The sequence below is a fragment of the Leuresthes tenuis genome, unplaced genomic scaffold (genome assembly GCF_036924035.1).
Source record: "Leuresthes tenuis unplaced genomic scaffold, fLeuTen1.0.hap1 SCAF_6, whole genome shotgun sequence".
Classification (NCBI taxonomy): domain Eukaryota; kingdom Metazoa; phylum Chordata; class Actinopteri; order Atheriniformes; family Atherinopsidae; genus Leuresthes; species Leuresthes tenuis.
This window is the reverse complement of record NW_027325360.1, coordinates 25,096,169-25,121,581: the sequence shown is the minus strand read 5'-3', so window position 1 is coordinate 25,121,581 and position 25,413 is coordinate 25,096,169. Positions and strand designations below refer to the sequence as shown.

At 41.5% G+C, this 25,413-nt stretch overlaps 6 protein-coding genes across 6 annotated transcripts in view; 2 read left to right on the top strand and 4 right to left on the bottom strand.

Annotated features, from left to right (window-relative positions):
- Positions 1-261: 261 nt before the first annotated feature.
- Positions 262-7,000, bottom strand: rnf10 (ring finger protein 10). The gene is made up of 17 exons (XM_072388414.1): positions 6,446-7,000; positions 5,612-5,796; positions 5,256-5,461; positions 5,079-5,169; positions 4,814-4,998; positions 4,516-4,652; positions 4,156-4,310; positions 3,854-3,970; positions 3,498-3,738; positions 3,108-3,241; positions 2,870-2,987; positions 2,670-2,771; positions 2,443-2,580; positions 2,224-2,309; positions 2,066-2,123; positions 1,396-1,560; positions 262-1,315 (listed from the first exon to the last, which is right to left on the bottom strand). Exons 1-17 carry the CDS (start codon positions 6,606-6,608, stop codon positions 1,242-1,244), a joined length of 2,355 nt encoding a protein of 784 aa, XP_072244515.1. The 5' UTR covers positions 6,609-7,000; the 3' UTR covers positions 262-1,241.
- A 634-nt stretch (positions 7,001-7,634) lies between these two features.
- pop5 (POP5 homolog, ribonuclease P/MRP subunit) lies at positions 7,635-10,055 on the bottom strand. The gene is made up of 5 exons (XM_072388419.1): positions 9,740-10,055; positions 9,507-9,649; positions 9,143-9,292; positions 8,957-9,040; positions 7,635-8,336 (listed from the first exon to the last, which is right to left on the bottom strand). The coding sequence occupies exons 1-5, from the start codon at positions 9,757-9,759 to the stop codon at positions 8,227-8,229; spliced, it is 507 nt and encodes a 168-aa protein (XP_072244520.1). The 5' UTR covers positions 9,760-10,055; the 3' UTR covers positions 7,635-8,226.
- A 99-nt stretch (positions 10,056-10,154) lies between these two features.
- On the top strand, positions 10,155-15,685 carry unc119b (unc-119 lipid binding chaperone B). Its single transcript, XM_072388416.1, has 5 exons — positions 10,155-10,513; positions 12,213-12,326; positions 12,645-12,753; positions 12,846-13,018; positions 13,115-15,685. The coding sequence occupies exons 1-5, from the start codon at positions 10,279-10,281 to the stop codon at positions 13,225-13,227; spliced, it is 744 nt and encodes a 247-aa protein (XP_072244517.1). The 5' UTR covers positions 10,155-10,278; the 3' UTR covers positions 13,228-15,685.
- pla2g1b (phospholipase A2, group IB (pancreas)) overlaps positions 12,286-25,413 on the bottom strand; it is a 49,349-nt gene continuing 36,221 nt past the window's right edge. The window contains exon 5 of the mRNA XM_072388420.1: positions 12,286-12,295. The gene's annotated coding sequence lies outside the window, so the exon portion shown is untranslated. The remainder of the gene's footprint in view (positions 12,296-25,413) is intronic.
- Positions 15,766-18,529, top strand: cunh12orf43 (chromosome unknown C12orf43 homolog). Its single transcript, XM_072388413.1, has 6 exons — positions 15,766-15,899; positions 16,201-16,231; positions 16,446-16,544; positions 16,640-16,707; positions 16,789-16,876; positions 16,966-18,529. Exons 1-6 carry the CDS (start codon positions 15,782-15,784, stop codon positions 17,315-17,317), a joined length of 756 nt encoding a protein of 251 aa, XP_072244514.1. The 5' UTR covers positions 15,766-15,781; the 3' UTR covers positions 17,318-18,529.
- hnf1a (HNF1 homeobox a) lies at positions 17,468-23,284 on the bottom strand. Its single transcript, XM_072388412.1, has 10 exons — positions 22,750-23,284; positions 20,875-21,074; positions 20,566-20,746; positions 20,038-20,240; positions 19,688-19,830; positions 19,452-19,593; positions 19,174-19,362; positions 18,982-19,097; positions 18,812-18,896; positions 17,468-17,945 (listed from the first exon to the last, which is right to left on the bottom strand). The coding sequence occupies exons 1-10, from the start codon at positions 23,046-23,048 to the stop codon at positions 17,815-17,817; spliced, it is 1,689 nt and encodes a 562-aa protein (XP_072244513.1). The 5' UTR covers positions 23,049-23,284; the 3' UTR covers positions 17,468-17,814.

Sequence of the window (25,413 nt, the reverse complement as noted above, 5' to 3'; positions counted from 1 at the left end):
TCAAGTCATGTAGCCCGTCCCTGTATGTTGCATGTCAGACTATCCTGTTTGTATGATAGAAATCATTAAACCAATGCACTAATCACAGATACTGTGGTTGAGATGACTTCAGTATTTAATTGATTGTTATACATGACCGACTTATCAGGGCTGCCCTCAAGTGGAGAGAAGAAAATACTGCATCAGTAACTGAATACCTGGATTTGATAGAAAATATTCGACTTCACCAGCAAAGAGGAATTGCATCAGACACTCAGTTCCTTGATTGTGAATAAATCTTTATTCAATACAACAGACTAGTTGTGTTTACTAGCCTACAAACCTCAAAGGTGAATTAAAGAGCCCTCAAACAAAAATATCCAATCCATTTCTCCTCAGGTTTCACAAGCAAGCATTTGTTAAATCTCAGCAAGTCTCCAACTTCACACATTTTCAACACTGAAGTACAAACAGGGTGGGGGGTAAAGTTTAAGTGAGTAAACATTCCAAATCAGAAAATGAAGCAGGAGAAACTAAATGAAAAAAGTGCGCCTTTATATCTTAACCAAGCAGAATATACGAGTTCTGTTGAACCTTCAGAACTAATCTCTTTTATAAAATACTGTATTTTCTCTTCCATGGTATTAGCACATGTGTTTATGTTGGTGTTGGAAAATACTGTGGCTTTGATTTCTGCAGGAGCAAACAAGGTTTTTTAAGGTGATGTTCCCGACTCATACTGTGCACGTGCTGAAAATCCTGGAAAGACTTGCAGGTGCAAACATACCTGCAGCTGGCTGACTGCTACTCTAGTATGAAGCACGCTCAAGTTATCTTATCCATAAGACTCATGGGTCCTAGATGCAAAGTTCAAAGTCAATTTGAGGAAATCATATCATGTATCTGGAAGTCATAAAAAGCCTGGAGCACATCTAATATTCGAGCCAACGACTTCTTATGTTGTGTTACTTAGCATCTGAACAAAAGGTTACCCATAAGGCTTTCCGTGTGACAGGAAGATGATACACAGCTTTGACCTCGTGGTACAAGAAAAAAAAAAGAAAAAAAGAATGTAAATTAAACTGAGAAGACTCCCAAAGAATGGATCAAGCTGACAGAAACATATCTAAAGCAATGTGAACTTTGGCTACATACTAAAACCTTTTTCCATAGCTTATAGTTCCAAAAAAGATCTGCGTGGGAGTGAAGGAGCAGTGGAAAGATCTTAAGAAACAATATTATTATACGAACTTCAGTGCTGTCTACTTTGTGTGAACCATGGACGTACTGAACAAAAGTTTCTGCTTTTTCTTTTTCTTCTTTCCTCCTTTTTCATCTGAAAGACAAACAAGTCAAAGATGAGTGCGAGCGGAAAACTTGACCCAGCTAGACATAAACGACTGAAGGGTCACAGACCTGGTTCAACCACAGGTTGTGGTGGAGAAGCAGGACCGTTGTCCAGCTGCATAAGTGCCTTCTCAAAAGCCTGACTGAAGGAGTTCTGAAAGCTGGGCACAGGGACACGATCTGACCCGTCGCTTTCTCCATCGCTGTCAGCTGCTGGGGGTGCAAGCAGCTTATCTGCACAGGATGATACATAATACTGAGTATCGTGTACAGCTGTTAAAGTTTTATTTTCATGATTAATTGTGGCAAGTTTTTCTTTTGATACAGACTTTTGTATTTAAAAATATAATATGCCGACATGTTTAGGTTAAAAGAAAAAGGTTTAAAACATGAAGAAACAAATGAGATCTATCAATCTTAGTGAAAGACAAAGTTCTAAAAATTATACAAATGTATGATTTGGCTTCTAATCTAAGAAAGGTCAACCTCTTTGGGTGGTTTGTTATTCAGCTAACAACAAGGGGAACAGACACTGATGCCATCATTTTAGCTAGCTAGTTAATTTCCATCTTAACACTCCAGTCAACTCAATTTTACCAGGAGGCAAAGCTGATATTTTAGCTTGTGGTACACATTTGTGAAATACCAGCATTGTTTATGTTCCATAAATGCAACCTTTCTGTGTAAATATCAACTTCTCCTTTTCATATTTATGTAAGCATCAAATTCTCCCGCCTACCTCTCTTTGGAACGATCCTGGGCCCAGCATCAACTCTGGCTTTCCCATCTCTCAGCATCTATACAGGACACAGTCAGGTTTACACCGGGTCAAGACATGTGACACGGATTACTCTTATGACAGGGATAATCTCAGTTAATGATTTTAATGATACACACCTGTGCAAAGGACATGCAGTGGGAATCATCCTCCACACTACCCACAGTGGGTGAGGGCACACAGAGACTTGGGCATCTCATACCATCTTAAAGGGGGAGGGAAAGTGGTAGTAATGATCATTTCATGTTCAGGTGCATAAGTGTAAGCCAGACAAACACATGACAAGAGTAACAATGACAACAGGAACCATTAACGCAGGATGGAAGAGCTGATCTTACCAGAGGATGGACTGCTGCTGAGGGGTGACGGAGGGGCCAAAGTGAAATCAGGTTGGATTGGTGGACTACTGTCGTAAGGCGGAGAGTTGAATGCTGGGAAATGATGAAGGTTCTCCAGCCCAATATGCACCTCAGGATCTGAGAGGACATATCAGTCCACATAGATGACTTGGGGATCATGGACCCAAACTCGGGGGCATTGTTTTCAAGTGACCTACTGTACTTACATTTACCCTGCTTCTTGCTCTCCTCAATTTCAATTCGTTTCTCCCGGCGTTTCTCATCCCTCGCTTTCTTCTGCCTCAGGCGCTTTCTTTTCTCCAAGTCGTCTAAACGTGGAACAGAAAATTAAACCAAAAAATAACTTTTCACAACTGGCCAAATTTCTCTTTGAAAAGGGAAAAAACAGAATTGAAAGTTTTCAAACCTGCAAATGTGTCCAGAGTTTCTTTGGACAGGACTGGCGGCTGCAGGGCTAACTCACAGATGCTGAACTCGCACGTGAGCGGCAGATGAGCCAGATAGCGATGGCGACGACGGATGTCCTGCGATGAGGCCAAAGAAGCGCAAACAGTCAAAAACAATCCCCATTTTGAAAGAGTGACGGACTAAATACCGGAATTTCAGACATGAAGTGTGAACTTTTAGGTCTCTCGTTTGCTAACCTCAGTGACCGTTTGTCCCACTATCTCCACCACTGTGGCGGTGATCGAGTCGGGACAGGCCTCCAAGCTGCCGTATTCACGCAACAGACAGCGCACATTTACAGGATGCAGAAACATCTGCTGGCAGTCATCAGCTGGCGGACGAAACATGGGGAAGGAAGGAAAAATTTGACTTCACAGAAACATACAGCTTAAAAGCTCTGACAAATTTTCATTCAGAATCTTGTGCCATTGTGCATCGTTTCTGCTTCTCTGGAATAGTTTTCATCTGATCTCATTTTCCACCATCAAAATGGAGCACGGTTACGAATGATCACTTTCACATCTACAACAAAATGGTTTTGTGGGACTTTGATGGCAGGGCAGCAAGTAAAGCAGAGGATTAGCAACCTTGGTAGAAATAGTAGTACGGTCCGTGCACCACACTGGCTGAGGGACGGCCTGACTCTGCCTGGTTGGCTGGGCTCTCCTCATCAAGCTGGGGCTCTGGGACTACATCCATCACAGCCTCAGGGGGCTCCTCCAGCACGCTCTCCAAAATGGCTTCAGGAAAGCCTGGCAGCTCTGCAGCTGCATCTTCCGTTTGCTCCACTACCTCATCATCAAATGCTGAGGAGTACTGCAGCACAGGCTTGGAAGGAAAGAATTCACAGCATCTCTTAGTATCAGTAAGCATCCCATATAAGACCAATCATTTTAAGTCCAGAAACACAGTATTATTAAAAATAGAGCCTTTTATGATTCACCTTGGCACTGCTGATGTTAGTTACCACTTCCTCCACGGGAGAAGAAGGTTCTTTTAGAGTTAGAGAAGACAAGTCAGGGCTGTCTGTATTTGTCTTCTGCAGCATTTCCTCATGCTCCTATAACACAGGAACATACAAGCAGTACATACATACGCTTTAATAGTTTTACTAAGCAATACAACAACTCCTACATTCACATGCCTTTTAAAAAAAAACAAAAAACATACTGCCTATTGTTTTAGTCATTACTCCAGGCATATCAACTGAAATCTTTGGTGCCACAGACAAGCGTGTAGTGCTACCTGCAACAGACAAAGTGAGCTCTGGATGAAGCAGCCCTGACTGTCCTCTTCCTGGCTCAGCTGAGCCTGCAGGACTGCCTTCTCCTCTGCGATCAGGCCCAGGACCTGCGCTGGCGAGGTCAGCAGCAGCTTGGAGTACGGGCTCAAACAGGCATCTACAAAACGAATGCAACCATCAGCCTTTAAATTAATATAATGCGAAGAAGCGCAGGTCACCGTCTGCTATGCCGCTAGTTCAATGCCTTTAAGTTACAATATAACCGTTTGTGTTCTTTCTTTATTATATACAGATTATATCCTTCAATAACAAAAACAAACTTACTGAAAATTTTAAGTTTTTGAGTTTAACTCCTTCCTTACCTCCAAAGCGAACAGGCTCCTCCACCTTCACCCACTGAGAGCTTGGCATGGCCACCAGAGCTCCCTTTTCTCTCCGCATCAGGCGCATAGTGATTACATCACTAACCACATACTGCTTGGTCTCCATGGCAACCACACTGCAACAACAATGGCAGTTAAAAAAAAAAAAAAAACACTGACCAAACAAAAACATACTCCTTCTGATCGATATTCACGTTTTTTCTTTGTTTTTATTAAAGCCGTCATAAAGAAATAAATAGTGCTCATTGCCAAAAAGCTTTGCCTCCTGCTCATTTACCTCTTCAGGTCTGCTGTGTGCACGGCCTCGTAGCAGATGGGGCACTTGGACCAGCTCTTATCACTAAGAGACAGGTAGTGCAGCATGCAGGGCCAGCAGAAGATGTGTCCACACCGGGTAATGCGGGCTGCCACAGGAGGGTAGAGGCAGATGGGGCAAGAGGGCACCTCATGGCTATAGATGCGCTGTGGAAGCACGTAAATTATTATTATTATTACGCTTTTTACATCATAATACACGAAGTTCGATTCTAATTTTTACTCACCACTTGCTGCACACAGTCCCAGTTGACCAGAGTGTCTGGATCAGTAAAGTGGGCCTTGTAGTCCTGGTCATCAGTCACCACAAACTGGCAACTGTGTGGAAGCAGACAAAAACTCAATGACTTCTACATCTTTAGCATCTGTAGATCATTTCATTGCCTGCATCAGGGTCTGCTCACTTGGCCTGCAGAAAAAGCTCCTTGTTGAAGGGCTTATTCTTGTGGCCCCATTTATTTCTGCGGCCCCAACAGGAGTGGCCACCATCTCCGACGCCGCCATTACCTCCACGGGGTTCAAAGGTGAAGTTAAGCAGGTGGTTCAGGCTTATTTTCTTGGGTCCAGCAAACTGAGCCGGGCTAAACTCGGCCCGGCGCGTCTCTGCTACCTGGAGGGGCGGAGGAGGATCGCCATTTATCACGTTCATTTTGACAAGAAACAGTAGGTGAAGCACTCACAGTGACGTTTCTCCTACAAAGAGGAACATATTTTCTATTTAACGGAGCAAATGTGAGTTCAGCCATTATAGCAAACCAACCTCCTCACGTCGTCCTCCACCTGTAACTCCATACTGTCGTCCTCCACCTCTCTGAGGGGGTCTCTTGTCAAAATTCTTGCTTTTCTGTGTATTGGTGCGGCGAGGGCCGGTAAAACTGTCAGCTTTGGGAAAGGAGGGCTCGCGCTTGCGGTTGTAGCGCTTCGAGCCTCCATTGTTTTTACCTTCTGAAATACAAACAGGAAAATTAATTTGGTGTTAGAAGGGTCACTTCTCACAAAGTAATCCCGTAGATGCCTGAAAGGAGAAAAGCCAACTATGCAGGGATCCAGTTTTCTTGTAGACATGCAAACATCTTGTGTACAATAGCCTGTTGTACATTTTAAGCCCATCTGATGCAATCAGATCTTACACTGTGAATTTCATAAACCGTTTTCACTGCTAACAATTTGAAGAAGCAGATCCCATGCTGTGATTAGTTGATAAAACATGAAAAAAAACAATATTTTTTATTTTTTCCAACACTCAAAGACTGGTCGGTAAATCCTACAAATTGAAATTATCTCCAATTTAGGAGAAAGTTAATAACTTTCCGTGCGTGGCTATTAGTCAACACTGTTTCAGGAACTTCGTGGGAGAGCTGTGTTGCATTCAAACAGGGTTACTGGCATTATAAAGACAATAATGAATGCATACATAAGCAGCAGTTGTGGGTCAAATGTTTTGAGAGCGACGTCAGCCATAGCAGCTAAACAACCTGTGCAGTACTGCTAGGCCCCAACAGGCCACAGGGCGGTGAGTGTTCAGCTGCGAGTGCACACATTTTATTTGGTAACCTCCAGAAGCTTTAACGTTGTTTCAGTGATGGGTTTTCACCTGTTTTGGGTTTAGATTCGCCCGGCGGTGGGCCTGTGGAGCTGGAACGGGGCGGAACCTTGGTGCTGGTGCTGCTGTTTGGGTTTTTCTCCATGTTTGTCTCCGTGCAGTGAGCGGTGTTGAGGCCAAACTCCGGGCAGAGAGCCGCCGAGCTCTCTAGCATCAAACAGAAAAACGAAGGTGGAAAGTGGGCTGCAATGAGTGCGGGTCAGGCGACGAAGGCCCTGATTCATTTCTATCAAACGCGGAGACCCCATCACGGCGACATCTTGACAGTAAAACAAACCCGAGAAAAATAAGAGACACGGTTATGGCGTCTCAAGTTAGGAAGGCTATAGGAGGATAGGACGAAAGCTCGCCACGCGGGGCCAAGACCCCTAAATGTAAGGTTTTTACCCGTTAAGGAAAACAATGTGCCCTTAACAAGGCGTTAAATATTTCCCAAATTCAGGAAAACGTGCCGATTTAAGGATTTTAACCTAAAAAAATACGTCCGTTGTACCGAGCGTGCTCTAATGGCGACGGGTCGCCAGATAGGAACCTGAGAGACCCGGATGGTTCTCGTACCGCCTGCCAATCTGATTAGTACGAAGAAGCAGCAAAGCATAATGGGAAATGTAGTAATTACATCTCCGTCTTTATATCAGGGAGAAATCCACAAATAATGTCTCGTTTCTTAAAAGACATGGTATGACAGTCATTAACCAATGCTTGTATTTCCAAACACGTTTAATCCAAATCAACTGAATATAGCAATTTATTCTTAATAAAACAGTGTACAACTTATTATCATTAAACGTAAAGATGTGGAAGTTATGTCCCGACTAAAGCCGACTGTTAGAAAAAATAGCGCTTTACGGTGAAAGCAAAATACAGCTTAACACAAAACATATAAATACAAAAAAAACAAAAAAAACATTGCAGCACAAAACATAGGGTCATATAAAGGAGGTCATAATCTTGTAATGCAACTGCATTTCTTGTGACAAGAGAAAGTGATTAACTTTCAATATTAGCGGGTGTGAGGCTCAAACGTAGTGCGATAGGATCATTCCGAGACATGTGGATACAGATCATCAGCCCTGTCTGCCACCCCAAATTATGCATAGATTAGTTAATAAAGATGGATGTAGCTTCTTAGAACCATCTTTTGAAGAGATCTAGAAATGAACAATGTTTAGGATTGTGATTTTTCCAATAATTGAACAACTCTGGATGTAAAAGGTTAAGCCAATGCAGAGGTGCCTTAGACCTGTCCCTCTTCTATTGACCAGCAGGAGGCAACTCTTCTGATGGTTAAAAAAAAAAAAGACAATGAAAAGATGCCTTACTTCTCACTTGATCTGCTATCTCAGTAAACGTTTTCCTGATGGAGTTAATGTTGTCGATTGCGAATTCAAAACTTAATAAAAAACACAATGTTAATTTTGTAATTAGTGGTTCTATTTAGAGTGACTGACAATATATCCAGATAAGCATTAACATTAGGGAATGGCTACCTAGTGACAGAGAAGTCCTAACTCCAGTGGAATACATGGAATCTGTATTTCCTCCGTCAGAACAAACCCATGATCCTGTTATCAGGTTGAGAAAATAAATAAATAAAACGATCACAGCCAACAGAGTCCACAAGCCAAGCATGACAACATCATGACTATATCCATCTTTTATATACATTCTATGCTTTGGTGCAGAGCTCTATTGAGTCCCATCGGTCCTGTAACCAAGGTAATTTCAGCCATGCATCGGAGCAAAACTTGATCCGCCAACACATTGTGAGGTCACTCTTCTTCATCATCATCTTCACTTTCCGATTCATCTACAAATGCTTCCTTGCTTCGACCAGTTAGAGAGCAGTTCAGAATAGCCCGGCGAATTTGCTGTCGTTCTTCTGCAAATGAAAAGATTTGGGAGTGGGGTCAAATTGCATTTCTCTTGAAAAAATAATGTGAGACCTCTACCAAACTAAAAACTCCAATAGAAAATTTGAGCAAATCTTAAAGGGGAACTCCAGTATTTTTAAACCAAGACTTTATTTCTGGCATGAAATATGTTTATCTACTCACCGAGAACAGTCTGGTGAAAGTCGGCGTCCTTCAAAAGATATTTAGATTCCTCGAGATCAGCGTATATCCATATAACTGGAGAGAACGGCAATACAGCCTCTAAATAAGGCATTATCTGTACGCGTTCATTCATTCATTCGTCTTAAAGTTTTGCTGAAATAAAGACAGATAATGCCTTATTTAGAGGCTGCATTGTCAATGCCCCCGTTCACTCCTTCATTCCATTATATGGATCTCGAGGAATCTAAATATTTTCCGAAGGACACCGACCTTCGCCAAACTGTTCTCGGTGAGTGGATAAACGTATTTCAAGCCAGAAATAAGGTCTAGGTTTAAAAATACCAGAGTTCCCCTTTATGTGAAGTTTTAGTCCCAACACTGGATTGACAAGTTAAGTTAACATTGGGCAAATTAAAGTCAAAGAATATTTAGGGAAATCACTCACCTTCATTTTTGCATTTAGGGAGCATTCGATGAAGCTGCTGGGTGTTGTACCGGATCAAAAACTTCTGACATGTTCTAATTGTTCCTGTAGGCAAGGCAAATACCCTCATTAGACAATACAAAAGACTATCAAAAATGTGCTTGTTGTTGGTTATGATCTGTGTATCAACAGTGATCTTTTCCTTACCTCCCACATGCAAACAATTCAGAAAACATGGAATTTTTTTCCCACGACTTTCAATGTTGGTAATGAAAGGCAAAGCAGACCAGAGGAGTTTGTAACACCTTTTGGGGAAACGTAGAAACACTATTCCAGTGTGAGCATTCAGATATTTCACTAAAAAGAAACAAGCAACGGAGAATGTAAACAGGTCAGGCAACACTACAGTATTAGAGAGAAACATCTTCATGGTGTCACAGTTAAAATCATGCAGCTTATGCAGCAAACCCAGTTTTCATTTCGCTTCTTGATGTGACAGCTGTTGTTAGTAGAGGCAGCTGTTGTACTTTACAACAGAAGCATAATAAACATTTCTTTGACCACGACTCACCAGAGAATCTGATGCTGCACAGAGCTGCCCCATAGTCCCCATGTGTACGGGCCACCACTGCCTTCACTGCCGCCGCCACGGCTCTGTCATCCAGCAGCAGCAGATCACTCCTGTCTGACACATTGACCTCGCACAGTAAATACCTACCGGGCAGAGAAGGCTTTTTTTAAATCAGAAAATGACAGTGAAAACACAAAGTGTACGAACATGGCCCGTAGAGCAATTTTATTTACCTCGATTTCACCCGCACCATTGCTGCGACGCCTCTCTTCTTCTTTGGTAACTTCCGTCAACAAAACCATTGCCCAGAAATGGTTGCGCTAGCGCCGCTCGCTGGAACTTAATGGCGACGTTGGATGCACTTGAGACCATATGCGGGGCAGCACGAATTAGTTGTTTATCCAACAACAAAGCCGAACTGTTACCCAAACAGGAAAACAAAATTCTAAAAGGTCAATTCGCCCCACAAACGGAAGATATAAAACATGAGAGGTCGTGGACTAATACAACTGATCAGATGTAACGCATACTATACTTGAGTTCAGCGACATACGCAGTTAAAATGGTAACGGGAAGACCTGAACAATAAACTATTCATACCCCCTTGGTAACTATGACAACTTACATCGCTCTAAGCCAATCACAAGCTTGCGTTTCTATCTAACAAACACGTTTTACGCCATCTTGAAATTATACTCGCAGTTTGTTTAGTCCTCCTCAAATAAAGAAAAACTGTCTTTCTTTTTTTTTTTAAATCGCAACAGTGTGCGATATGAACGGTTCTCGAAACAAACCGTCACAGGCAGTCAGTAAGGGACAGACGGACACAGACACTGGCTTGGAGACGAACCACAGAGAGAAAAAAAACGGAGGAGGAATGCTAAAGAAGCTGAAGTCGAGGCGCAGCCAAACGGATAAGTGGCCTGTGGTCACAGAGGATGAACTCCGGGCTCTGGGCAGAGATATTTCTCCAGACCATGTTCTGGGTTTGAGGGCGGTCACGGAAGGTACTTTATTTGCTAACATGATCTTTACATACATCTGGAAAATCACATCTCAATGGTCACCAAGTATCCTGTGCTAATTGAGGCTAATGTTAAGTGAGCGGTTTTCCCCGCACGTCTTTAAAGTCTAGAAATTGTAATTCGTACACAGAGTCTGTTAGATTAACCAAGCTCGTAACGCTTGTTTATTTTGTTTGACGCTATGTGTGTTTTTTTCTTGACTATTTTCAAAGGCGGAAGTAGGAATTTGGGGCACTCAGTGGGATTTTGTGCTAAAGCTGCATCCATCTCTTTGCAACAGAAGGACCAAAACAGTTGAAAAGTCAATTTGGAACCGTCGGACTAAAACTTAATTTTGTTCTCCACCCAGTTTTATTTAGTAACGGCTCTGCTTGCAGGTTGTTGGTAGTCAGTATGATTGTTTGGTTTTGCCAACACAACATGAGCAACCCTCCAGAGTCAGTTTTTTTCTCTGTATGCCCTTTGAAAAAAGAATATTATTAATATAAAATGTTAAGAACTGGTTAAAAGTACATAGTTTTCAACAATATTGACATCCACAAATGTGCACTCAATGATAACTTTGGAGGCTATGAAGACAAAACAAAAATGACCTAAAATATCCTGCAAAAACATAAAAAGACATTTGTCCATAAGGATACCAAAACTCTGTTTTTGCTCATTTATTTCCTGGCCCTATGAGCTAAGTGACCATTGAATAGTAGAAAGACACACAACAGACTTTAACTTCCTCTTATTGTAAGAAAATGGGGCATGTTCTTCTTTGGGAGTTTTCAAAGCTGTAACTCTTCAGTACGAGTGTTGTAACGCAATAATCACAAATTATTTTAGTTCACCGTTTCCCATCCCTGGTTCTTAAGGTACTCAGCATGTTTTCCACGTGTCCCACCTGATTGAAATGAATGGGTCTTCATCAGCCTCCTCCGGAGCTTAAAGAGCTGAAGAGCTGGTCCAAACACTGTTTTAGTTTGTGTAAAGATCTTTAGCTGCTCCCATTGTGATGTCTGCTATATGTTTTAAAATATAAATATTCCTCTTGATTTTTTTTTATTTTGTTTTCTTCAGGCCTGGTTTTATGTACTGAAAAGGTAGTCTATCCATCCATTATGTTCCACTTATCCGAGGTTAACATACAGTAGTTGCACAATTGGTTTCGGTCAGATTTTATTTCTTGCATGATAAAATATGTGCGTATGTGAAAAGTTGTTGGAGGAACTCTGAATGGCACATGCAAGACCAAATTCAGCCTGTTTTCTGTTGGCTAATCGTGTCACACTGATTAAACATCAGCATTATAGTTGAACATAGAAAAACAAATTTGGATGAGCAGACTCAACATCATTCAGTTTTTTTAGCAGAAACCTCCATTAAAAGCAGAATGAAGACTGTTTAATTTATTTGTTTGGATTCTTGGCCTCTTTCCAGCCTCCCCACCCCCACAAATTGATATCCCCTTCCAACCTGTGAGTAACTGCCCTGCTTCAACACACAGTAAATCCTTTGGTCAGTTATCGGACAACCGGTCCGTTACTTTTGCGCCTCTCATTTTTCATTTTAACTTAACTGAAACGCTGTACGGTGCAGGAGCCTGACAGCAGATACTGAAATCCGAGTTGCTTGTCCAGTGCTGCCTCAGTTCCAGATATATATTCCTAACTTGCAGTCTTATTCCATGTTGTAGACTATCTTTGCAGACCTGAGGACAATATCTACAACATCGACTTCACACGTTTCAAAATCAGAGATCTTGAGACTGGCACAGTGCTTTTTGAGATCGCCAAGCCCCCTAACAGCGGTGAGTCATGCATTAACATGCATTAACCACAGAACACAGCTTAATATTGTTAAGATATAGGTTGAATAAAGTGCAGACATTGTGAGTCATTGGACTTTCATACAGACACAAGAATATTGTCCAGTTAAAACCTAAAGGCATTGCACAGTCTATAAAGCGCTGTGTCACCCTTGTCATCCTTGCCCCCCTCCCCCAATATTATAACGATATCAATAGCATGGGACTGTTTCTTTCAAGATCTAATGAGGCATTTAGCTATGCATTTCATCCGTTCTTGTCACGTCTGCATGGCAGTCAGCTGAGTGTTCTTTGAATCAGGTCTTGTGGACAGTGAGGACGAGACGGGAGATGTGGACACCAGTGCGGGACGTTTTGTCAGATACCAGTTTACACCAGCCTTCCTGAAGCTGCGCACCGTCGGAGCGACGTAAGTAAACAGACTCTCTGCCTGCATAGCCGTCATCTTCGCCCCTCTCTGCGAGTTAGCCTTAACATGTTGTGTCGCCTTCTGATCTGCAGTGTTGAGTTCACAGTGGGTGACCGGCCCATTAACAGCTTTCGTATGATCGAGAGGCATTACTTTCAGGGACGCCTCCTCAAGAATTTCGACTTTGACTTCGGCTTTTGCATACCAAACAGTCGCAACACATGCGAACACATTTATGAGTTTCCACAGCTTCCAGACGACCTCAGTGAGTTCTAGTCCGCTTCATCAACACTATTGGATCAGTTGTTCTTCACAATGATCCATACATTCATACTCAGTGTTTCTCTTTCTCCTCTTCCAGTTCGCCAAATGGTGGATCACCCTTACGAGACCAGATCAGACAGTTTCTATTTTGTGGACAACAAACTCATCATGCACAACAAGGCAGACTATGCCTACAATGGTGGGCTGTAATATCTGAAAAGAAAAATGGGTGCAGTAGTTCCCTGTGGATAGAGTTCCTGGATTACACCCCTTCAAAAACCTTCCTTTGGGGGGGGGGGCAGAAGTATTTTCTCCTTTGTGGACATTTTTAAAAATGTGGCGTCATACTTTAAAAAAAAAAAAACAGGCCACCTCTGCCTTCATATGAAATCATGGATCCATTCAATAGTACCTCATGTAGCTTGGTTTTTGGAACTCAGATGGATGTTTTGTTCAACATTTCTGTTAAATTCGACTGAAACTTTCTTCCTTACATATATATATTTGTTATACAAGTATGAAGTTCCTGCTTGAACACTTTTGCCTTAGGTTTCTTGCCGTCTCTGCTGGAAGGGGACACTTTTAGTCACAGAACTCTGAGACAACTCTTTTAGACTGGATTAGTTAGAATATAAATTACTTGTCTGTTTATGTTTGGTTGCTCTACCTTTTGCAAGTGATAGTTGGGTTTTCTGTATGGAAAATCAACCTTAACTAGATATTTTCCACTGTTGATAGTAACAGATAACTATGTAGCATGATTTTAGTTTGTTTTGAGGTAGATTCTTCCTTAAGTAACAGGTGGGACTCATTGGGACCATGTCAGATAAGGTGTCTATTTTTCATTATATATTTGTAAATTGATCAGTCTCTTCTTTGGTAGAATATATTTTAAATAAGGAACAGTCTGCAGTCTTTACACGATTTCAGATGCCATATTCTCCTTGCTGAAACTGTTAAACAACATTTGGTCATTCTAGCAAAAATCTGGGGTACATGAAAATCTGATCTACAGGTCTTTTGTCTACTTCCATTTGCTCCGATTTCATCATCCACTCCAACATGGCTACATTGTTATTTAACCATCTGATGTCTGTCTTCCTGGTTTATTTGGCACAACAGTACTGTGAACCTTTAGTTTAGAAGCTGAGTTTTCCATAATTGTGGTATATCTTTTAAGCTGATCTCATGGTCAGTTTTCCTGCTGCTGTGCGTTCAGGTTCTCAGTTTACAGATGAAGTATCGCAGTAACATACAACTTGACTTGTACAGACAGATGTAACTTGGTAGTTGATTGATTACCAAGATTTTTCAAATAGATTTTTTTAATGAGGCACGAGGGTAGGTGGACTTTTCAGATTTCAATTCACAGAGGCTCTGCCTACTTCAACTGTTGCAGATTTTTGCCCATTTTACTACTAATGATCTCCCCCTGTGCAATCTAATGCAACTTTGCACATAGCTGTGGAATAAGTCCTGTCTAAATCATGCTTAAACTTTATAGAAGAAGTGTCGATTTGATTAGGTGGTCATTTACTGTGATACTTTTCAACTATATTCAATCTACTGGAAAGTTAGAATGCCTATAATTCATTGAAAACACCAGCAACATAAAATACACATCAATAAAGCAGGAAAAAACGTCAAAACATTGTAAACAGACAGCCTTGCCCTTTGGAAATTTGTACTTAAATCATACTTATATTAGTGTGGAGCTATTTTTTCAACATACAAATGACTGTGGCTTCCTCTTACTCTACATTGTAACATTTCTTTCATGTGCCTTGAATCCTGGTGTTGATTTTGTTTTTCTTTTCAATGTGAGAAAATTTAGTGTCTTTGACCAGTGTGAAAAACACAGCAGAAGGCAAGTACACCAACATGCAGTACTACCTTGTATAAGAGATGTTTTCCAACCTGTTTTAAGATATTTTTGTGTAGTTGCAATAACTATCACAGTCAGGAAGGACCAGTAGCAGTTAATTTAATAGGTTAACAGATCAAACCTATTGAACCTTTACCATGTACGTTCTCGGTTTTTGACAGTTTAGCTCAGTGTATGTATCTGAGACTGCTGTGGCAGCGGAGGAGGCTGTACCTTGTCTTGCGATCCAATATGTCAGTGGTAGTTTATAAGAAGGCCTTGAGAAGTGGATACACTTAACATCTGCACTAAAACACTGTGATTGACTCAAAACTGTTTATTCTGTAACCTGTTGCATGTAATTCACGTTTTATATTGGGCGGTTTTCACAAAAAATGCATTTACGTGGAACTGGAATTGCTGTTTTAAAAAGATGTCCGACAGCAAAACAAATCCACGTTGAAACCTATTTTGCATTACATACCTGATGTGGCCCAAACTTGTGCACCAAACAAAAAAACAAGTTTTTGCCTCTGACATTGTTAAACCTAACAATTTTCAATGTTGAAAGGTTGCTGCCCAAACTGAATAATGTGCAAGTCAGACTTATTTTGACCTGAAATTGCAAGGCATCTACTGTACGCTAATATTGAATTTGTTTGTACTGCTGTCATTCACTGCTTATTGTAAAAGTAAAAATGACATTTTACTTTTGAGAGAATCGTTTGGCCATAGATGTTCCCATCTGGTTTTGTTTTTCAACTGTATAAAAGTCTGGATTAATAAAAACTCACGTGTGAGAAACGAGTCCCTTTTTCTTTACCGGATAGCTTGAAGACTACGTTACCCAGAATTCTCAGCTAAATTAAAAAAAACGGACAAGCGACACATGGGACAAACATGGCGGCCACCGCTAAAAAGACGGTTCGTGTTTTGGACGACTCGAGTAGTAGTGACGATGAAGAACTTAAAAGATGTCAGGAAGCAGTTTGGGAGATAAAAACTAACAAGACGAAAGGTAAAAGTTCTGTGATGTTTGGAGTGAGAGACTAAGTTTACTGTCATTTTACAACCCATATACAATTTGTGCAGAATGTTTTAGCCTGTTTTAGAATGTTTTAGCCTGGTGAAGTCCGTGTTAAGTTAAATATATTAAAGTCAACGATTTTACAAAAGTAAGAACATTTAATTTGTTCTCTATTGTCGTAAGTTTCCTGCAATAGAGAAGCTAGCACATTAGCTTACTGGTGCGTTTAAACAAAACTCAGAAAGCAAATTCAATTAACCTCCATTAATTCTGCCTGTTGGTCTGGTTTAAGGTGGGGACAGCACTGCTAAAGAGTCAAAACGGTAAGTTTTCATAAATTACACCGCAGTTAAGAAACAAGAAAACACTGGTTGAGCTTCCAATAAATGTAACACACTTGTAACTTTTTAACAAAACATATGCTGTGCTTGTACCTTGAAGCCATATATTTGAAAATGAATGACCAACTGTGTAAAATGAATTTGAACGCGTAAATTAGAAAGCAATGGTTTTTGTTTGTTTGTTTTTTTGGAACAGTGTTGTTGTTGCTGACCATGAACATGATGGCAACGAGCTCCAGGTCACCAAAGAATTTCGAGCACACGTTGCTAAAAAGTTGGGACGTCATCTCGACAGGTAACATGTTTGACAGCATGAAAGGGTAATGTTTTGATATAAAGGGTGGTAATTACTGGAGGAAACCAGATTTTAAGCCATATTTTTACTGTTAGTTGCATTTCAGTGATGCAGCCTGACGCCTCATCTTGTCTGAAATCTACAAGCTGCGATGACGATGAAGGTAACGTGTCTGCCTCTTTCTGTTAGATTCTGCTTTTCTTGAAGGTTTGTCTCTGTAAACGTTGAACTCTTCTCCTTATAGGGTTTCGTCTGTTTTCTACATCTGTCCCAGGACAGAAAGCTGATGAGCCTCCAGCTCCTGTGAGGCATCGGCCTGTTCCCAGCTCAAGGTTTTTCATATTTGTTTTAATTATTGTCATTTTAGATTAGCCTTTGTACCCTTCCACTGACCTTTTCTGCATTTTTCTGCCCCTCACAGTGACAGCGATAGTGAGATGGAGACAAGACTGAAGGAGGCAGCGGTGTCCATCACTGATCTCTTACCCTCATCGTCATTTTCCTCTACACCTTCACAAGCCTCAGCACAGCCTCCCAGCTTAGAAAGAACGAAGAAAAAGAAGAAAGCATCACAGGAAGAAGAGAGTCTCGCTGTCAAGAAGAAGAAGAAGAGGAAACGGAGTCGAGAAGAGAGTGAGCAGGTGGACTCTGCAGGTTTTGCTTCTAGTCCAAGCAATGGTGAGAACGGGAACTCAGAGCAGGAACACATTCAAGTCAAAAGGAAAAAGAAAAAGAGGCGCAATGGAAACGCAAAGGAAGAAGCTTTGAACTGATTTTTTTTTTTTTTATACGCTGCCCTTTTTTTTTGGCCTTCACATTCGGCCACAGCACGGTGAAGCGACTGGTTGGTGTGGTATTTTCCACAACGTTGTGAGGATAGAGGAGGAAAGCCACTTTGTTCATTAAACCTTTTACATACACTGTTGACGGCACATTTGAAGTAGTCTTTACTTTTTCGTGAATGTGAGAAACGAGCATTTCAAAGCAGTGAGTTAAAACCAGTGCAGGGTAACAAGTTGCTAAGTTTCACCTGAATTTACAGTGAATATTACAGAACATTATTTAAAAAAACACATTTTGATGTTGATCTTGAGTTGATTCTCTGCTACTTCAAAGATTCATCAAATGTTAGTCCTTGTTGTGATTATAGTTGTATGGTGTTTGAGTCGTAGTCATCATTGGTCAGCCCTCGTTTCAGGCTTCTCTGGGAATCCCAAACGCCTTCAAACTTCAGCTGACGGGGAGGAGACGCTTCATGGCCACCAAAGGTTTACTGTGCTGTAGATACCATTTGTGAAGGCATGTAAGAGCTGATGTCTGTTGGTGAAGGCGAGAGGAGATGAGACTGATGCCGTTCTGTCGTCTGAGAGGAAGGATACAGCTCGAGGCTCTCAGAGGAAGCTGTTGATAAAAGTCAGAAAACCATTTTATTACTGCCTTTAAAATGTTTGGCAAAACAGAACATTTGTTCGTCTATCAGGCAGCATTTTAAGGTTTTAACGTCTATTTCCAACAAGTTCAAGTCTGCGGAAGGCACTGAGGGTGCCAAAAAGAGTGGTCAGAAAGTACAATATCAACTCGTTGAAGTAGAAATTCTGCTGAATGCAGCTGTGCTCAAAAGTGTTGTTAGCTGTATGGAAGGAAAAGAAACAGCGGTAAGACCACATTTCTGACAGAAGACTGTAAATATAAAGCAACACCCAAATGAATTATATACACCATGATTAACTGATTAACAAGAGCTATTTGAGAAGTTATGTTTGGATGTAGATGTTTTCACAAAGACTGAGTGCAACCAGATTTACCACTAAAATAAATGCATATGCATCTGAAGCCATCTGGGAACAGACACAAAGCCGTTTCCCCAAAAGATGGATTAGAGTGCAATCACTTGAAAATAACACAAATGGAATATTGTTTTGCAACAGCAGCATGTTAACAAATCTCCCATCAAGCACCTATGGGCCTCCTTTATTAACACTTTGCATCTTGTGACAAAACAGCTCAGCTCAGATAACTGGCTGACTTTTTTATATTGAAGATATGAGAAGGATATCTTCCCATCTAACTCTTGGCAGGAAACCAGTTGAGCAAATCTCCCACTCACTATATGACTTTTATTTGATTTACTATCATTAGGGACTTTCAGCTTCAACTAAACATCACTGCAGATCATTAAAAGTTTTAAAATTCACTAAATCAGTTTAATCCTGGTTAAAGTCCCTTTGAAACGTGTTACTTGGCATGCAGTCAGTTGTGGACGCTACCTGTTGCAGGTGTGTGGGGCTGCAGGTGTAAAGAATCCTCCTGTAAAGGTGGGTCTGTCTGTTCTTCGGGATCTGTCGTGAGAATCTACCCGAAACAAAATTCAAGAACACGATTTCAAAGCGGAACATTTGAGGCTTAAGCAGACCAAAAAGCCCACCCGAGTCGGTACCTGTCTGACCGCAGCGAGGCTGGTCAGAGTCCCCAGACTGCTGCTGTCGGTGATGACCATGGCTTGGGACAGCAAACTGGATGAATGGTACTGGGGCGAGTCTGATTTGTTGTACACTGTAATGAGGAACAGATTGATGAACCTTGACTGAACGTAAGTTGTTGAACTGAGGTCATGTTGCTGCGGTCTTACTGTGACATGGCAGCTGTGCCATGGTTGCCATGAATGGACTGGCCGCCATGTGGCTCTGAAGCTGCTGTGATAATGGCTGGTGGTGAGACGCGTGAAGCTGCTGCTGGAATGAGAGTGGCTGGAGAGCTGTGAAACCGCCTCCCATGTTATTTATGACGGGCACGGTCTGCGGCTGTGCGGAGGTTAAACCTGTGAAACGCCAGGAAATCACAGCACGTTCAGCAAGTTTCTTTTTTTATTCTCAAAAGTGAAGAGAGTAAACTGAACGCTTGTGTTACCAATGAGAAGAGAGGGCTCTCCCAGGCTCATGACGCCAGGCACAGAGGCCATGATGAGGCTCTGTGAGGATGCAGGGGAGGCAGACAGGCTGTGCAGGGAGGTCAGAGTGCTTACTGGGGGTAGTGGGCAATTGCTGGACACCTGCAACCAAGGGAAAGCATGGTCGTGATGGCTGCAGTGCATGCAAAGGGGTCTGTTCTGTGAACTGTTGAAGGACCGTAACACACACTCTCACCAGCTTAGGGTTATGGCTCTCGAGGAGTGTGTGGCTGGGCTCCAGGTGAACAGGACTGACCACGAGACGCCCCCCTCTCTCCCCTCCGCTACTTCGAGCTGAGCTCACAGGGTCGCATGAGATTTGATGGCTATATTTCACACCTGGGAACAAACCCAATCGGGTCACAGATCAATGACAAGCTTACATTACTGCTACAACCAGTAGTCATGTCTAGAAGAGTGTAAAAATGAAGTCTCTTCGTCTCAACGGGGCTCTATCTTGCCTCCTCTGATAGCAGATACTCTGTTTTCACTTTTAAGCTTCTGTGTATCATATTTGAGGCTGGCTTGAAGTTGTCAAGGCATTACCGTGCTCAGGGCTAGGTGGAAGTGGGGTGTTGGAGGAGGAAGTTGTTTGGTTGGTGAAAGGTGTGTCAAGGGCCAGCTTGTGACGGAAAGCCTCCTCTTTACGGCGGTTGGCAAACCAGTTGTACACTCGGACTTCAGTAACCAGGTTGGAGCCCAGGCCAGCAAGCTGCGAGGGAGACACCCCCCTCTGGAGACACTCTGCCCTGAAAACGGAAGAGCACACGATAAATGGCTCTACATTTCAAAGATATACATTCTCGATGGTATTTGTCCACATGTGGCCTATCACCAAATTACATGAGAAATTTCGTGTCTTGATAATTGTTGAAGGGTGACGGGTTCCTGTAGTACTTTTTATCCATTTTGCATAAGGTGGTGTCAGATATATCTGCACCAGGATTAAAATAGATTATAGCTAGTCTAGTGTTTAATATTGTAATACAGGTTTTTACCACACAAATCTGACACCTGATTTCGGTCTGGTTGACCCAAATGGACACGGCAAAGCTTACGAGATTCCAGCCTCACCTGTTGCACTCCTCCACCAGCCCCTCTCTTTCCTCCTTGCTTGGATTTTTCTGTCTTTCATAAGCTTGGAAGAGGATCTGGAGGGAAGCAGGGCCCCACTTGAACCTGTTCCTTCTTCCTTTCTTGGCTTCCTCTCCTTGCTCCTCAACAGGTGTAAGGCCGTGTTTGGCATTGGTAAATTCTGGAAGGAAATACAGTTTTTTTTTTTTTCTCTCTCTCTTAAAACATTTATGTGTAAGAAAAGCAATATTTTTGTGATTATTTGCTTGAAAGAAGAACTTGGTGCTCCATGGTGGCTTGTGTACTCACGCTGGCTGATCTCGCACCGCTTCTTGACGTACCAGCTGTACAGAGCAGCTCTTTTCTGGTTCTTCATGGGTGTGCCTTTGTTGAGGTGCTGGGAGAGGTGGGACTGATTGAGCCCTGTGGATTCCACCACCTCTCTCTGAGGTAGGTTGTGCTGCTGCATGTAGCTTTTAACCATTTTTGCAACATGCCAGGGGTCCTCCCTGTTAGACAGAGGTGAAGTAAGTATGCATTTAGTTAAGTGCTGCGCTTCAGTTACCTTGTGAAGCAGCTGGATTCTTATGAGGTTTTTGAGATCATAATCACGAGAAAATTTTGAGACAAACCATCTGATGCATCAGGTTAGTACTTAACAGTTTTGAGGTATCTGCTCTTTACTTAAATATTTGCATTCGATGCTAATGCATCTTTTCAGTATTTGCCTTTTTTTTTTGTTTCTAGTTTCCAAGATTAAGATTTTGTAACAATCATAATAGAACAATTGAAAACCTTTTTTCAGCCTCTGAAGTCTTGACAAAAAGCCTTGTGAAGTCATGGCCACATTTTAAAAGGGTATTCCCTTTAAATATCTCACATTATTTGATTTAAATAAATGTAAATGATCTCACCAACATTAGAGCAGAAAATCCAAACTGAGTGTTGTATCAGAACCCCTCATATTTATCTTCACACCCTATTTACAAACTGATGCCTTATAACCATAATAATGTCATATATAATCACAGGGAACACAACTGTACTTTTACTATTTTACTTTTAATACCTTTTGCTGCTAATACTTACATACTTTTACATAAGTAGGATATTTCATGCAGGATTCACTTATCGTAGATCAGTTCTTCATGCTGTAGCTGCACTTCTACTTTTATTCAAGTTAATGATCTGAAAGTGTCTTCTCTGCATAGACATACACACCTTAGCTGATATATACATGTCATTTCTTGGACAGAGGTGAATCCTGTGTCTTTTCTGCAATGTTTTGGGTATTTTGCCAGACAGTTTGCCAGTTTCTAGAGAGTTGTTAAACAAGTAAAGGCTGTGACAATATTTGACTTGTATGGCCACTCAGAGGGAAGTTACAGAGGGCCTTATTGACAGAGAGAGATAAGGGAAAGCACACAGGAGCAAAGTCCAGCTCTTTCAGATCACTGGAGGGGAAAAAACATGTGAAAGGTTTATGAGGCCTAATTTAATGCTCTGTCTCACAGTTCGAAGCAGCGAAAATACACAACGCTGCAAAAATGTCCGACTTTATCAGACGCAAACTCAAAGTATTTTATTTTTCGTAAAAGATCACATATATGAAATATTTATTTTTTTCATTTTCTTCACGTAAGAATATAATGTATGAAATACTTGCTTAAGAAATGTCTGTGTTCCAAATATTCCAAGTCAGGTCTAAAATGAATGCAGAAACATTGCTTGAGCGTTGAACAAACATAGCCTCTCACAACCAGCCCTGCTCCATTAATCTTCACCTACCTGAATGCATGTAGCTTATTTATTAAGAAATGGCAAGTGAATAATGATGGGGGTGGGTAATTAGTAACTAGCAAAGGAGGAACCCTCTTTAAATTCGCCTCAGAGACCAGATTGCAGAGAGAGAGAGACAGAAGAGCACATGAAGGAGGGAGGATTTGGTAAAGAGAAGACAACCATGTTTAATAAGATAAAAGGTGTAGTGGTAGAGACAGGTAAACTCACAGGCTTGGCTTTCTTATACTGGAGACAAAAACGAGGAAGCAGGGTAAAACTAATCACTTTTTAAATTTAACGTGAGACTCTGTTGGACAAACAAACTGCTGAGTGAGTTTATTAGGTGTTAAGCTGATTTTACTGTTACCGTGGAGCTTCCAAAGAAGTATCGGATCCACTTACTGCAGTAGCTGGTCGACTTCAGCCCTCAGTTTGGACGCTTCGTTTGGAGAAAGCTTCTCCAGCTCTCGGAATATAGGCGGTGGGAAATCCATTTCTCCCTCTTCTGAGCTCTCTCCATCACCCCTGTCTCTCCTGTCACCGCTGGCACCTGCCCTGCTTTGTTCCAGTTCTCCAATGGCTTGGACCAAGATGTCCCTGGACAGTCCAGATTCCAACAGGGCCCAGATCAACTGCTCCTGAAGGGCCGTCAAATGACTCGGTCTGCCTATGGCTGCCCCGGCCCTCTCCTCTCCCTCCATTGGTCTTATGCCTTACCTCGCTACTGCCTCACAAACAAACACTGCTCTCATGTGCTCTGCCACACTCAAATGGCAGCCACACAACCAGCGTTGGGCCTCATTGTATCTGCTGTCCCTCTTTAGCTAAAGAGAAATTATACTTTCATTTTCTTCGGTTGAATTTCCTCCCGATGTGTCCTGAGCTGCCTAGTTTTAGCTCTCCACCTGCTGTGTTGTATTCAAAGGTCAATTTTTTTTTTTAACCTTCCTCCTCGTCACCCCCTCCTCCTTACAAGCGCCCTGTGAACTTTGTCCCCACTCCCTCAGTCCCCAACAGTGACCAAAGTGCATTTTAAAACAAAAACCAATAAATAAAAGTGAGAGATGTTCCATATCCAGAGGCCACAGCATATTTCTTAAAGCTGAAAACAGCAAATAAAAAGGAAGAAGCATAAATGAGAAGCAATGATTGAGCATTTTGTGGAATTATTTCTTGATTTATTATGAAACAGACTTTTAGGACACAGAGAGGCTTTTCAACCTCTTTTTTTATTTATTTGCATCAAAGGTATTTTTAAAAAAGGTTAATCAAAGCATAAAAAAGCCCCTTTTTTATGTAAAAAAAAAAAAAGGGTGGGGGGGGCTTGATGCACCGAACTACAGATCAGCCGTGGCTTCATCTGACCTTTCTGACAGTAGAGAGCGCTGTTGTATCATCTGTACATGAGACCGTAACACACTCATCGTTGTTTCAAGTGTGTTCTCTTTTACAACAAGCCTGGAAACACCTTTTTATCGTAATATGTTTTATATTAACTGCTAAATGTGGGTCATTCGTTGAGATGCGTGTGTCCCCAGGTTACTATTTGTTAAACAGGATATGCACAATTCTCTGGTGAAAGAAGCACTTTAAACATAAAGAGCACATTACCTCAAAGTCCAGCTTTTAACATCCTGTTTCTGAGTTACAATCAAAATGATCAGAAGTGTGGAAAAAAATATTAAATTCTCATTGTTGGTTGAAGTAAAACTATTTCTAACTTCTTGATTTACAGGTGGACAGTTTGGTCCTGTCACTTTTAAAGTTAAGAGTCCAGTCCTGCAACCGAGTAAATCTGAGGCTGTGCAAGATGATTAAAGAGATAAGACGGACGATAAAAAGATGTGATTTATATATTTGTTTTTAATGGATCCAAGTTTTACCTTTTAGAGAATACTCTCATTTTTATGTTTGCACATCAAACTAATAAAGTGAAGCCTTCAAAGCTAATTTTGTTCTTCCCTAAAGTACTAACAGCATTTGAAACCCAAGCCAGAAGCTCTACCGTTTTAAGCTCAGGCCTTGTGATCTAGATACACATCTTTTGTGTTTTCTACCTTAACTCATTCTTTATATGCACTGTACATAACTACATTACCAACCTCCTAATACCAACCTCCTACCAACCTGACTTTTCGTTGCTATGAGTAAGACCTGATAAGTATGAAACCCAAGAATTGTGCTTGAACAGGAAGTAGTTTTTGAGGATTTGTTCTCATATTGGGACCATGTTTACATGTTATGAGACCCTGTGTGCTTATAGCCTCCCAGGAGAAAAGAACACCATGTTACTTTTTACCACTGGTGCTGTTTGTGCTTATATGCACATATTATTATTATTTTTTTTTTAAACAGTTATTTTTTAGTGTAATGAAACTGTGAGCAGGTTTGAGCTTTCACAGGTGGTGTTATACTCTATTCATGCTTTGAATGTCATCACAGATTTTCCAGTACTGGAAGGCTCCATTTTTTTCTATTTATTTTTTTCCAAATCCAACATTTCTTTGTCTTTGATTCTCCTTTTGTCAGAGAAAGTTGGCCAGAATGATAAGTTGGAAAGGAGCTGGAGAGGAAAGAGGGGAAAACTAAACAAGCAAAAAAGCTTTTATCTTTCTTCTCTTTTTTCAGAGCAAAATGTTCACTTTCACTGCCTAGATCACCTTATACCATTCTCAGGTTCAGCCTATCAGCACCTTTTTTGTGTCAAGCTCTTGTTACCCCACCCCACCCTTGGGAAGATGGCATTATACTGTATTTGGAAGGGTAACAGAGCTCCCTCTATCTCCCTGAGACATGCCACTGACCTGTAATTAAGTCCCATTGTACTATTCAGAGGAAACTCCTCACCCAAGCGGACAGAGGGCAGTGTGTGCGGACTTCCAACAGCTCAGATACCGCTGTGACTAATGCTCCACCACACAAGCTGGGTTTATCAAAAAGGAACACATGCAGCACACATTAGAGCTTGCATTTTCCCTCTCCAGAGAACTCAAAGCTATGTTGATTAGTAATGAGACACAATCCACACTGTCCATCTCTCATTAGTGAGCCATTGCTCGCTGCCTC